The sequence below is a fragment of the Anomaloglossus baeobatrachus genome, chromosome 6 (genome assembly GCF_048569485.1).
Source record: "Anomaloglossus baeobatrachus isolate aAnoBae1 chromosome 6, aAnoBae1.hap1, whole genome shotgun sequence".
Lineage (NCBI taxonomy): Eukaryota > Metazoa > Chordata > Amphibia > Anura > Aromobatidae > Anomaloglossus > Anomaloglossus baeobatrachus.
The window spans coordinates 215,718,755-215,733,743 of record NC_134358.1 but is presented as its reverse complement, the minus strand read 5'-3'; the positions used below and the strand labels follow the sequence as shown (position 1 = coordinate 215,733,743).

The window sequence follows — 14,989 nt, the reverse complement described above, 5'->3', positions numbered from 1 at the left end:
TTACATGGGAGAGATTGGGTTTTAGCAAGAGAGACCGTGTGGGCGGAGTTAAATGATGAGCTCGCCCACAGGGGTGTGGTGTAGAGAAAAGGGATTTCCTGGTTTCAAGTCTTTTTTTATAGTGTAAGCAGAAGGGAGAAGGCAAGCGCAAGAGGAAGCAGAAGTGACCGAGCTCAGAGTGCAGATGTAGCTCCATGGAGGCATACTGAGAGAAAGGGGGACTCCTCACCAAGCAGGCCATGTGAAAAGGTGCGGGTAGAGTGTTAGGACAGTGTGTAACAGAGACCACTTAGAGTGGAAGAGGCCACCTGGCTGAAGGACACTGGCACAAGAATTTCGGCTCTAGGAGCGACTCCGTAAAAAGTAACCTAGCAGTTCTGGGTATCTTAGCTACGGCGAAACATGGGGACCCATGTGGTTAGATTTCAATGATATGACTCAACCTTCACCTCCTTCCTTCATCTGTTCTGGAAGAGTTGGTCTGTCTTAGAATGGCAATGTTTTGTGAAAAACTGTGTTTGAGACTATTCACAACTAAAGTGAAAAAAGTTTTTAACACTGAAGTACTGCGCTATATGTGGGTGCAAAGAAGCAGGAGGCCTCTGGCTTAGAGGTACCGCTAAAGAAAGAGAACACTTCCACACACACACCACCATTGTCTGTATCATGCCAGGGCAAAGAACCTGAGACCCTCGCCCACAAAAAGAGAGATACTTGCCGAAGGAGATGCTACTACGTACTAGCCATGCAGGGTGCCTAAATTATTGCATCAGTCTTTTTTTTGTTAATTTAAAATGTAAAATATGTAAATATTTTTTTTTACCTAAAATGCAAAGGAAATATGTGATCTTTAACTGTATGCCTTTTAAAATTTATTTCCTCCTTACCTTGCTTAACTGCTCACAATAACAGTAATTTTGACCAGGGGTGCCCAAACGTTTCAATGCCACTGTATAGAAAGAAGCCGTTTACTTTTTGGGGGGACTTAAGTTGAGTAGTGGAACCAAAAGTGAAAGAAGAGGAGTAGCTGTCGAGAGGAATACTGGGCTAAAGGGGACAATATAACAATGCAAAGGCAGCAAAGTACTTTAGACAGTGGGGGAACCCCTAGAAAGTGATCCTGTGAAAGTGCGGACACAGTATTGGCCAGCGAAAAAACGGGGACCTTGAGAGAAAAAGGGCTCTTATCTGACGGACACCGGCTTAGGGGCATCGGCTCTAGGAAAAGTAATAAAGCAGTGACCATAGTGATACATCTGGACCCGTGTAGTTTTATATTAGGGAAGAATGCGTATACCACAACTGTTCCCCTTAACTCTTTCATTGTCCTTGGTGCCGGAAATAAGAACTAATTCATAACTTTGCAAAAGGAGCCGGTATGTCGAGAGATGCAAGATGGCGATTGTATTACTTGTTATTCCATGTGTGTGAATTTACCTGAACATAAACGAAATGCTGTTTTTAAGACCTGGACTGTGTTTTTTATTGCAGGTATGAAGAGAGATGGTACCGCAAAATGTGCAAACTTGAAAAAGGTGAAGACAACAGACCCAGAGGTACCAATGCAGCAATCACACACCATCACTCACTCAACACGATTTTCTGTAGCGTTCCCTGGGTGCAGAAAATGTGCCGCTTGCCCACGGTTACCGCCCGTGGCACATTTACATCTACTTACGAGTTTTAATAACTCTCACTCATTGCGTCAAACACCATTTTAGTACTGTCTTTGTTTTTTTCAGGTACAAGCTCACCTTGATGATGAAATGATTACTGAGTTTAATCCACCGCAACACGACATAGCCACTGATATCGGGATGAACCACTTTACAAATCCAAGAACTCTTTCAGCAAAAGTCTAAATAAGTAATCACAATATTTAGCTTTTTCAGCACTTACGTATTGGATACATTCATTTAGCAGAAATCATTAAAGTATACATTTTTACACTAAAGACCCCCATACACAATAGCTATCTGTTGGCCAAATGGTCATTCCTGACTCCTTAAAACACAGGAACCCACAGCTTAGCAGAGCGTTCCTGTGTTCTTTATGAGACTCGCTGAAAAATACTTCTTGCAGCAGCTCTTCTCCTCAGAGGACAAAAAGATCAAAAGTTAATTTTCAGAAGGTTGGATTCTCCTTTCCCCAATGTCATCGAACAGGGAAGAGTCAGAAGGCCGCCAAACACATTACACTGTTGGCCAATTATCGACTGTTGGTCAATTTGGCCAATATCGGTGGTTTTGGCCAACTTTAGTCTAATGTTTATGGGGGCCTTATCTCTTTATTGTCCAAAAAGATGAAAATTCTGTACAGGTTTTTAAGGCATATCTGACCTGCAGAAAACTACTCATCTACGCTATAGTGGTTGCTGCAGGGAAAGTGTAGCATTACATGGAAAGTTCTTCTTTCTGGCACATAGGCCTCATAGACATCATTGCCTTTGTGCCTATTTTTTGCCTAGTTTTGTATATTTTGCGCATTTTTTTTTTTGCATCCAATTAATTTTTCTATTTGCTCCTTGTTTTAAGTCTCTTTTATATGTCCTCACCTGTTTTCTATGTTTTGTAATGTATGGCCTGAATTCAGCAATACCAAATGTTCTCACCTAATTCATCGATTGGGACATTTTGAAAAAGTTACACAATTTGGCACAACTTCACTCCAGTCCCTTTGACTATTTTTTTAGTGTGCCAGTATTTTGGGCCATATTTTGAGCTATTTTAAAAAAACATGCAACTTTTGGTGAGAAAAAGTTGCAAAAGCAGTTCAAGAATGAAAAAGAGATCATTTGTCACTTTGCGCCAAATTAATGAATTGCCTGCAACATTTGGAAGAAAGAGTCACAAAAAAATGGCAACTTATGCCACAAGACACAACAGGAAAAAATGCAAATGATTTACCGGGGCCATAGTATTCAAAAGTTGATATCACTTGTCATCTTCAGGAGCTCACCACTCCCCAGCATCTTGGCTTCATGTGTCCCTGGAACTGCGGGTTTGAGAGGGGGGGGGGTAGTGGCTGAAGATTGACAATTTAGAGCAGTGACATAGGTGTGTTACTGGTCTGAACTGTGTGCTCTCCTGATGCTGGAGCAGCATTGGAGGAGTCCAGCCAGTTATAGGTCAGTGCATAAAGGGAACCTGTCAGTAGGATCACTAAGCTGGTTATTTGTAGTAAGCTGAATAAAATGATACCTTGATATCTGGGATCCGATGTTTTATTCCAGAGAAATCCATGTTTTTCTTATATGTTAATGAGGTGTTCCAGGTAGTAGGCCAGACACTGATCTGCATGAGAATCTGACTCCAGGCCTTATTTTAAATAATAGGGGGCATTACCAGTGTGAGACATGTAACTACCACAGAACAATACAACTAGGTCTTCTTACACACATTTGCTGCGGTTTTCACAACTCTGCTGTATTGCAACCATAGCTGCCTGTTGGATGAAAGCTGAAGCCCTGGAGGAACCTGCAGATGTGTCAGTTATAATCACACACAGCTCTGCATTGAGATCAGGAGAGCAGAGAGCGGCCCTCACATCACACTGGTAATGTTTCCTTGTATTGAAAATAAGCACTGTACGCAGATTCTCATGTAGATCAGTGACCGGCCAATAGCCTGGAACAGCTCATTTACATAGAAGAAAAACATGGATTTTTCTGGAATAAGACATCAGATCACAGATATCAAGGTATCATTTTATTCAGGTTCCTATGACCTATATGCCCATATAGACAGCTCAGGAGGGTTGATCCTATTAACATATTCCCTTTAAAGTGCTCTGGTGAAAATCGCTTGTAAGCACTGTACATGCTCAGCCACGCTGCTAGACTGCAGCAGTGTCCAGTGTTATAGATGATGGGCATTAAACAAAAAAAAATTACAAATCTTGCGAAGGCAAAGGATTTTTAATAAGATGCAAAGTTGATTGTTTTTACAGGCACTTTGCAATTTTAGCCATTATTGATGTTGAGAAAACCAATATAAGCTGACTCCCTCTATGACATTCATATGGCCAGGATTTTTGTGATAAGAAAACTCTTTTAGGCCTCTTTCACACGTCCGTGAAAATCACGCACCGTTTTTCACGGACGTGTCATAGGTGCGTATTGCCCTCCGTGAGCCGTGTTTATGGCACACATGTGTTCTCCGTGTGTTATCCGTGATAACACACGGAGAACGGGAACTTTCTGCTCACCTGTCCCTGGCGTAGCTGTCCGTGGTGCTGATCTTCAGTCTCCCGTCCTGCCGACTCCCCGCTGCTGCTGCTTCCTGCCACAGTGAAGTGAATATGCAATGAGCACAATGAGCGGCAGTCAGAAGCAAGTGACAGCAGCGGCAGAGACTGCAGGGCTGGAGAAGGTTTTTTCACAGACACGTGTGGTTTCTCTGGTCCATGTCACACGGATCACCTCCATGTGGTCCGTTTGCGGGCCGTGTGACACCCGTGATTCTGGAGGAAAACGGACATGTCAACATGTGGAGCACACGGGCAGACGTATGCTCCACACGTACACACGGTCCATAGCAAAAATTGATTTTAATGGGTCTACGTGTGCCCGTGTCTCCGGTACGTGAGGAAACGGGCCAAACACGTACCGGAGACACAGACCTGTGAAAGAGGCCTTAAGCGGAGTGTGATCTGCGCTCTTCTGCTCAATGGACCTCAAGGAACAGTTAAAAATGTCACGTTCACTATGTACTAATCACACCAGATTGATAAATATAAAATGTTAAAGTGTTACAAATTAAGACTTCTGGTTAAAATGTGTTACCACGGCGACTGCACTGCTGTCCATGATGGTGTTCAGATCCAGTTCCGTGTAATATGCAATATTTGTCATGACATAGATAATGGTCACAAGTGGCATAGATATCACCATGGATAATGGCAGGTTTCTGAAAACACACAAACAATAGAATGGTGAATTGTAACGTGACGGATAATAGTGAAATATACAAGCATTAAACAATGGAAACAAAGTTGCATTTGTTTTAAAAATGGCTGCTCGGTTGTTCTATAGTGTTGATAGAGCCTCTTCTCCATAATATGAGGAAAATCAGCACTTATTATTGAAGTTTCTGATGCAAGCCTGTCCTATATGTTCTGGGCCCATATATTGTTGTGATGGGACACAGATAAGTAGAGTTGAGCGCGGTTCTAGGTTCGAGGTTCTCCAGTTCTAGGCTCGAGTGATTTTGGGGGCTGTTCGAGATCGAACTAGAACTCGAGCTTTTTGCAAACGCTCGATAGTTCTAGATACGTTCGAGAACGGTTCTAGCAGCAAAAAGCAGGGCTTTTTACAGCTACAGTGTGCAGGAGCCATCGCTGGCAGCCTGCCAGAAGCTGGTAACCAAGATAAACATCGGGTATCCAAGCAAAGCGCTTTGGTTAGTAACCCGATGTTTATCCTAGTTACGTACAGGAAGCCCACACTTCCCCGCTCAGCTCGCTCCGCCCCCTCCTGCCCGCGGCATGTACTCATACATACACACACACACACACACACACACATGGTCCCGCTCGGCTTACCTGCGGTGATGAAGTCCCGCCATCCCGACCTCAGCGCTGTCACTTTCCTCCATGGCCGCCGCTTGTCACATCACCTTCTCTCGCTTCCGACCCAAGACTGACTAGCGGTGACGTCACGGGCCTATCGGGATACTTGGTGTGAAGGCGCCGGTCATTGAACTCAGTGACAGGTGCTGTCAGCAGTGCTGGAGATCAGAGCATGTAATATACCTCGCTGACAGCAGCACTTGTCATCCCCTGCAGTGACCTGGGCTGACCCATTGATGTTAGCTCAGGTCACTGCATTGCTCTCCCAGCCAATGGGGAACATCCTGCTCTTCATTGACTGGGACAGTGTGGATCGTCATGGCAACCCCTTGGATTACACCAGACCTGGATTTGTTTTTCATTCTAATACATTGGTTAAAGAGGGAATGTATTGGGGAGTGTTTTTTCAAATAAAAATGTGGTTGTCGTCTATTTTTTTTTATTACTGACTGGGTTGGTGATGTCGGGTATCTGATAGACGCCTGACCTCACCAACCCCAGGGCTTGATGCCAGGTGACATTACACATCTGGTATTAACCCCATATATTACCCCGTTTGCCACCGCACCAGGGCGCGTGATGAGCTGGGGCGAAGCACCAGGATTGGCGCATCTAATGGATGCGCCACTTCTGGGGCGGCTGCGGCCTGCTATTTTTAGGCTGGGGAGAGTCCAATAACCATGGACCTCCCTAGTCTGAGAATATCAGGCCCCAGCTGTCTGCTTTACCTTGGCTGGTGATCCAATTTTGGGGGACCCCTACGTGTTTTTTTTTTTAATTATTTATTTAATTTAAAATAACAGCGTGGGGTGCCCTCAGTTTTGGATTACCAGCCAAGGTGAGGTTGCCAGCTGTGGTCTGCAGGCTGCAGCCGTCTGCTTTACCCTAGCTGGCTACAAAACTAGGGGGAACCCTACGTCATTTTTTTTTTCATTTTTTTGGCTAAATACAAAGCTAAGCACCCCTTAGTGCACCATGAAAGGCACCAAAGGGTGCTCCACTTTTTCTCCACTTTTTCTCCATTTTTTCTCCACTTTTTCTACATTTTTTCTCCACTTTTTCTACATTTTTTTCTCCACTTTTTCTCCACTTTTTCTCCACTTTTTCTCCATTTTTTTCTTCACTTTTTCTCCACTTTTTCTCCATTTTTTTCTTCACTTTTTCTCCACTTTTTCTCCACTTTTTCTCCACTTTGTCTCCATTTTTTTCTCCACTTTTTCTCCAGTTTTTATCCACTTTTCTCCACTTTTTCTCCATTTTTTCTCCACTTTTTCTCCACTTATTCTCCACTTTTTCTCCACTTTTTCTCCATTTTTTCTCCACTTTTTCTCCACTTTTTTCTCCATTTTTCTCTCTACTTTTTCTCCACTTTTCTCCACTTTTTCTCCATTTTTTCTCCACTTTTTCTCCACTTTTTCTCCACTTTTTCTCCACTTTTTCTCCATTTTTTCTCCACTTTTTCTCCACTTTTTCTCCACTTTTTCTCCATTTTTTTCTCCACTTTTTCTCCACTTTTTCTCCACTTTTTCTCCATTTTTTCTCCACTTTTTCTCCATTTTTTCTCCACTTTTTCTCCACTTTTTCTCCATTTTTTCTCCACTTTTTCTCCACTTTTTCTCCACTTTTTCTCCATTTTTTCTCCACTTTTTCTCCATTTTTTCTCCACTTTTTCTCCACTTTTTTTTCATTTTTTCTCCACTTTTTCTCCACTTTTTCTCCACTTTTTCTCCACTTTTTCTCCATTTTTTCTCCACTTTTTCTCCACTTTTTCTCCATTTTTTCTCCACTTTTTCTCCACTTTTTCTCCACTTTTTCTCCACTTTTTCTCCACTTTTTCTCCATTTTTTTCTCCATTTTTTCTCCACTTTTTCTCCACTTTTTCTCCGTTCTTTTTCTATGGTCGGTCTACCCATTAGCTCTGCCATGCATACTGTAGCTCTACACCTACTGCACATGTTACTTTATGATTAACATCTCTTTCGTACCAGAGCTGTCTAAGCCTACTCTGACCCCATATTTGTCATTACTATATTGTCCTTGTACTGTATTATGACATGTGTATCATGTGTTTCATTTCTTGCTGTGTTGCAATTTTTTTGCTGCATCCCAATTGTACCTCTACATTGTTCGAGTTTATGTTATTGTTCTCTCACTCTTATGTGATACTGATTATTGTCATTTTTCATGATTACATGCAGATAAGTCCAATCTGACGAAGGCTCAGGCCGAAACGTCATTTGTAACTTGTTTTGGACAAAAACATATATGCTTATGAAAAATTTTTTTTTCTTAATACGGACCAATAAAGAGTGATTTTGCATTACTATCCGTTGTGACTTACTGACTTAGTCTGGGAGATTTAGAGTGCCGAGGTTACTCACTAATTTTATCTATTATTACCTCTGAGCACCTATATACCAGTGAGCAGAGCTTCCTCTACAGTAGTTCTCCTGATTAGGCATGCCCTTACCTCATGAGCAGGGCATTGCAGCTTTGGTAGCAACCATTACGACATGGACTCTGCTGCTGTGGACCCGAGACGAGTGAGTGCAGATTCATTGCACCCACACTCCTCACATGAAGGGTCCGCACTCCTAGAAAATGGGGGATACGTAGCCTGAGTGTCTCCCCCCCATATTCTAGTTGGTCCAGAGTCGTCGTGGGACCCCTTTATTTTTTTTCTTACAATAAATTGGTGAAAGAGGAAATGTTTTGTCGATTTTTTTTTTTTTGTTAGTACTGACAGTTTATGATGTTGAGTATCTAATAGACGCCATGACATCACAAACTGCTGGGCTTGATCTCAGGTTACTTTACAGCTAGTATCAACCCGATTCATTACCCCGTTTGCCACTGCACTAGGGCACGGGATGAGCTGGGCTGAAGCGCCAGGATTGGCGCATCTAGTGGATGCGCCACGTCTGGGGTGCCTGCGGCCTGCTATTTTTAGGCTGTGATGGCCCAATAACTATGGACCTTCCCACCCTGAGAATACCAGACCACAGCTGTCCGCTTTACCTTGGCTGGTGATCCAATTTGGGGGGGACCCTACTTTTATTGTGTAATTATTAACATTTATAAAATAATTATAAAAAAGAGCCTGAGGGGACCTCCACATTGGATCCCCAACCACGGTAAAGCTGCCAGCTGTGGTTTTCAGGCTACAGCCATCTGCTTTACCCTAGCTGGCTATCAAAAATGGGGGGACCCAACGTCATTTTTTTTTTAACTATTTTTTAAATAGAAAAAATTAATGGGCTTCCCTGTATTTTGATTGCCAACCAAGGTAACGGCAGGCAGATGGGGGTGGCAACTCATAGCTGTCTGCTTTATCTGCGCTGAGAATCAAAAATACCGCGGAGCGCTACGTCATTTTTTTAAAGATTTATTTTTACAGCACTGTGATGTCCAGCAATCAAAATACAGGGAAGCCCATTTTATTTTTAGTTATTTAAATAAATAATTAAAAAAAATATATATGGGCTCCCGCTGCATTTTTTGTATTGCTAGCTAAGGGTAATCCAAGCAGCTACTGGCTGCTAACCCCCACTGCTTGGTGTTACCTTCACTGGCAATGGAAAATCCAGGGAAGCATTTTTTATTTTTTTTGCCAAAAAACTACAAAAAAAGGACGTGAGCTTCGCCATATTTTTGTATGCTAGCCAGGTATAGCAGGCAGGTGCTGGAAGAGTTGGATACAGCGCCAGAAGATGGCGCTCCTATGAAAATGCCATTTTCTGAGGCGGCTGCAGACTGCAATTCGCAGCAGTGGGGCCCAGAAAGCTCAGGCCAACCTGTGCTGCAGATTCCAATCCCCAGCTGCCTAGTTGTACCTGGCTGGACACAAAAATGGGGCGAAGCCTACGTCATTTGTTTTCTAATTATTTCATGAAATTCATGAAATAATAAAAAAAGGGCTTCCCTTTATTTTTGGTTCCCAGCCGGGTACAAATAGGCAACTGGGGGTTGGGGGCAGCCGTACCTGCCTGCTGTACCTGGCTAGCATACAAAAATATGGCGAAGCCCACATAATTTTTTCAGGGGGCAAAAAACTTCTGCATACAGTCCTGGATGGAGTATGCTGAGCCTTGTAGTTCTGAAGCTGCTGTCTGTCTGTATGGAGAAGAGCAGACAGCAGCTGCAGAACTACAAGGCTCAGCATACTCCATCCAGGACTGTATGCAGAATTTTTTTGCCCACCAAAAAAATGACGTGGGCTTCGCCATATTTTTGAATGCTAGCCAGGTACAGCAGGCAGCCACGGGCTGCCTCCAACCCCCAGTTGCCTATTTGTACCCGGCTGGGAACCAAAAATATAGGGAAGCCCGTTTTTTTTTAATTATTTTACTTATTTCATGAAATAATTAAAAAACAAATGACGTGGGCTTCGCCCCATTTTTGTGTCCAGCCGGGTACAACTAGGCAGCTGGGGATTGGAATCCACAGCACAGGTTAGCCCGAGGTTTCTGGGCGCCTCTGCTGCGGATTTCAGTCCGCAGCCGTCCCAGAAAATGGTGCTCTCATAGAAGCGCCATCATCTGGCGCTGTATCCAACTCTTCCAACAGCCCTGGAGCCGGGTGGCTTGTTGGGTAATCATGAGTTAATACTGGCTTTGTTTTACTAGCCAGTATTAAGCCAGAGATTCTTAATGTCAGGCACGTTTGACCCGGCCATTAAGAATCTCCAATAAAGGGTTAAAAAAAACACCACACAGAGAAAAAATACTTTAATAGAAATAAACACACAGACACATTAGAGACTCCATCTTTATTACCCCCTGTCAGCCCTCCACGATCCTGCTCTTCTGTCTTCTTTCTTTCTAGTGTAGTAGTAGTGACGATTGTAGTGAGGATGAGGTTCACCAGCTCATCACTTGGGGCTGGGGCATCTCATCCTCACTACAATCCTCACTAGTGTAGTAGTAGTGACGATTGTAGTGAGGATGAGGTGCACCAGCCCATCATGGGCTGGGGCATCTCATCCTCACTACAATCCTCACTAGTGTAGTAGTAGTGATGATTGTAGTGAGGATGAGGTGCACCAGCCCATCATGGGCTGGGGCATCTCATCCTCACTACAATCCTCACTAGTGTAGTAGTAGTGACGATTGTAGTGAGGATGAGGTGCACCAGCCCATCATGGGCTGGGGAACCTCATCCTCACTACAATCCTCACTACAATCGGGAAGCAGCGTGCAGCCTTCACTCCGTGAGTGATCAGTGCTGCCTGTCAGCGGTAACAGCGGTAACGCTGACAGATGCGTTACCATAGCAACGGTGCTCTCGGAGCCGCGGTTAGCGGTGACGTCACCGCTAACTGCGTTGCTATGGCAACGGTGATCTCCGTTAATGACCGGCTGTGTCAGCCGGTCCCTAACGGAACGGGGAGTCGACCGTCTGCTAGAGCATGTCGCCGGTACACGGCGATACACATATGTACACGGCGATACACTTTTTCTCCACTTTTTTCTCAACTTTTTCTCCACTTTTTCTCCATTTTTTCTCCACTTTTTCTCCACTTTTTCTCCACTTTTTCTCCACTTTTTCTCCACTTTTTCTCCATTTTTTTCTCCATTTTTTCTCCACTTTTTCTCCACTTTTTCTCCATTTTTTCTCCACTTTTTCTACATTTTTTCTCCACTTTTTCTACATTTTTTTCTCCACTTTTTCTCCACATTTTCTCCACTTTTTCTCCACTTTTTCTCCATTTTTTTCTTCACTTTTTCTCCACTTTTTCTCCATTTTTTTCTCCACTTTTTCTCCACTTTTTCTCCACTTTTTCTCCACTTTGTCTCCATTTTTTTCTCCACTTTTTCTCCACTTTGTCTCCATTTTTTTCTCCACTTTTTCTCCACTTTTTCTCCACTTTTTCTCCATTTTTTCTCCACTTTTTCTCCACTTATTCTCCACTTTTTCTCCACTTTTTTCTCCATTTTTTTCTCCACTTTTTCTCCATTTTTTTCTCCACTTTTTCTCCACTTTTTCTCCACTTTTTCTCCACTTTTTCTCCATTTTTTCTCCACTTTTTCTCCACTTTTTCTCCACTTTTTCTCCACTTTTTCTCCATTTTTTCTCCACTTTTTCTCCATTTTTTCTCCACTTTTTCTCCACTTTTTCTCCATTTTTTCTCCACTTTTTCTCCACTTTTTCTCCACTTTTTCTCCTTTTTTTCTCCACTTTTTCTCCATTTTTTCTCCACTTTTTCTCCACTTTTTTTTCATTTTTTCTCCACTTTTTCTCCACTTTTTCTCCACTTTTTCTCCATTTTTTCTCCACTTTTTCTCCACTTTTTTCTCAACTTTTTCTCCACTTTTTCTCCATTTTTTCTCCACTTTTTCTCCACTTTTTCTCCATTTTTTTCTCCATTTTTTCTCCACTTTTTCTCCACTTTTTCTCCGTTCTTTTTCTATGGTCGGTCTACCCATTAGCTCTGCCATGCATACTGTAGCTCTACACCTACTGCACATGTTACTTTATGATTAACATCTCTTTCGTACCAGAGCTGTCTAAGCCTACTCTGACCCCATATTTGTCATTACTATATTGTCCTTGTACTGTATTATGACATGTGTATCATGTGTTTCATTTCTTGCTGTGTTGCAATTTTTTTGCTGCATCCCAATTGTACCTCTACATTGTTCGAGTTTATGTTATTGTTCTCTCACTCTTATGTGATACTGATTATTGTCATTTTTCATGATTACATGCAGATAAGTCCAATCTGACGAAGGCTCAGGCCGAAACGTCATTTGTAACTTGTTTTGGACAAAAACATATATGCTTATGAAAAATTTTTTTTTCTTAATACGGACCAATAAAGAGTGATTTTGCATTACTATCCGTTGTGACTTACTGACTTAGTCTGGGAGATTTAGAGTGCCGAGGTTACTCACTAATTTTATCTATTATTACCTCTGAGCACCTATATACCAGTGAGCAGAGCTTCCTCTACAGTAGTTCTCCTGATTAGGCATGCCCTTACCTCATGAGCAGGGCATTGCAGCTTTGGTAGCAACCATTACGACATGGACTCTGCTGCTGTGGACCCGAGAAGAGTGAGTGCAGATTCATTGCACCCACACTCCTCACATGAAGGGTCCGCACTCCTAGAAAATGGGGGATACGTAGCCTGAGTGTCTCCCCCCCATATTCTAGTTGGTCCAGAGTCGTCGTGGGACCCCTTTATTTTTTTTCTTACAATAAATTGGTGAAAGAGGAAATGTTTTGGGGACTGTTTTTTCAAATAAATTTCTTTTGTCGATTTTTTTTTTTTGTTAGTACTGACAGTTTTTGATGTTGAGTATCTAATAGACGCCATGACATCACAAACTGCTGGGCTTGATCTCAGGTTACTTTACAGCTAGTATCAACCCGATTCATTACCCCGTTTGCCACTGCACCAGGGCACGGGATGAGCTGGGCTGAAGCGCCAGGATTGGCGCATCTAGTGGATGCGCCACGTCTGGGGTGCCTGCGGCCTGCTATTTTTAGGCTGTGATGGCCCAATAACTATGGACCTTCCCACCCTGAGAATACCAGACCACAGCTGTCTGCTTTACCTTGGCTGGTGATCCAATTTGGGGGGGACCCTACTTTTATTGTGTAATTATTAATATTTATAAAATAATTATAAAAAAGAGCCTGAGGGGACCTCCACATTGGATCCCCAACCACGGTAAAGCTGCCAGCTGTGGTTTTCAGGCTACAGCCGTCTGCTTTACCCTAGCTGGCTATCAAAAATGGGGGGACCCAACGTCATTTTTTTTTAACTATTTTTTAAATAGAAAAAATTAATGGGCTTCCCTGTATTTTGATTGCCAACCAAGGTAACGGCAGGCAGATGGGGGTGGCAACTCATAGCTGTCTGCTTTATCTGCGCTGAGAATCAAAAATACCGCGGAGCGCTACGTCATTTTTTTAAAGATTTATTTTTACAGCACTGTGATGTCCAGCAATCAAAATACAGGGAAGCCCATTTTATTTTTAGTTATTTAAATAAATAATTAAAAAAAATATATATGGGCTCCCGCTGCATTTTTTGTATTGCTAGCTAAGGGTAATCCAAGCAGCTACTGGCTGCTAACCCCCACTGCTTGGTGTTACCTTCACTGGCAATGGAAAATCCAGGGAAGCATTTTTTATTTTTTTTGCCAAAAAACTACAAAAAAAGGACGTGAGCTTCGCCATATTTTTGTATGCTAGCCAGGTATAGCAGGCAGGTGCTGGAAGAGTTGGATACAGCGCCAGAAGATGGCGCTCCTATGAAAATGCCATTTTCTGAGGCGGCTGCAGACTGCAATTCGCAGCAGTGGGGCCCAGAAAGCTCAGGCCAACCTGTGCTGTGGATTCCAATCCCCAGCTGCCTAGTTGTACCTGGCTGGACACAAAAATGGGGCGAAGCCTACGTCATTTGTTTTCTAATTATTTCATGAAATTCATGAAATAATAAAAAAAGGGCTTCCCTTTATTTTTGGTTCCCAGCCGGGTACAAATAGGCAACTGGGGGTTGGGGGCAGCCGTACCTGCCTGCTGTACCTGGCTAGCATACAAAAATATGGCGAAGCCCACATAATTTTTTCAGGGGGCAAAAAACTTCTGCATACAGTCCTGGATGGAGTATGCTGAGCCTTGTAGTTCTGCAGCTGCTGTCTGTCTGTATGGAGAAGAGCAGACAGCAGCTGCAGAACTACAAGGCTCAGCATACTCCATCCAGGACTGTATGCAGAATTTTTTTGCCCACCAAAAAAATGACGTGGGCTTCACCATATTTTTGAATGCTAGCCAGGTACAGCAGGCAGCCACGGGCTGCCTCCAACCCCCAGTTGCCTATTTGTACCCGGCTGGGAACCAAAAATATAGGGAAGCCCGTTTTTTTTTAATTATTTCACTTATTTCATGAAATAATTAAAAAACAAATGACGTGGGCTTCGCCCCATTTTTGTGTCCAGCCGGGTACAACTAGGCAGCTGGGGATTGGAATCCACAGCACAGGTTAGCCCGAGGTTTCTGGGCGCCTCTGCTGCGGATTTCAGTCCGCAGCCGTCCCAGAAAATGGTGCTCTCATAGAAGCGCCATCATCTGGCGCTGTATCCAACTCTTCCAACAGCCCTGGAGCCGGGTGGCTTGTTGGGTAATCATGAGTTAATACTGGCTTTGTTTTACTAGCCAGTATTAAGCCAGAGATTCTTAATGTCAGGCACGTTTGACCCGGCCATTAAGAATCTCCAATAAAGGGTTAAAAAAAACACCACACAGAGAAAAAATACTTTAATAGAAATAAATACACAGACACATTAGAGACTCCATCTTTATTACCCCCTGTCAGCCCTCCACGATCCTGCTCTTCTGTCTTCTTTCTTTCTAGTGTAGTAGTAGTGACGATTGTAGTGAGGATGAGGTTCACCAGCTCATCACTTGGGGC

The 14,989-nt window shown here is 43.1% G+C and overlaps 1 protein-coding gene across 1 annotated transcript in view; it reads right to left on the bottom strand.

The window, feature by feature from the left end:
• Window positions 1-14,989, bottom strand: part of LOC142244227 (Y+L amino acid transporter 2-like) — an 85,484-nt gene that overhangs the window by 21,766 nt on the left and 48,729 nt on the right. The window contains exons 4-5 of the mRNA XM_075316430.1: window positions 4,784-4,907; window positions 1,755-1,858 (exon numbers count right to left, since the gene is read on the bottom strand). Coding sequence (XP_075172545.1) covers window positions 1,755-1,858; window positions 4,784-4,907 — 228 coding nt within the window. The remainder of the gene's footprint in view (window positions 1-1,754; window positions 1,859-4,783; window positions 4,908-14,989) is intronic.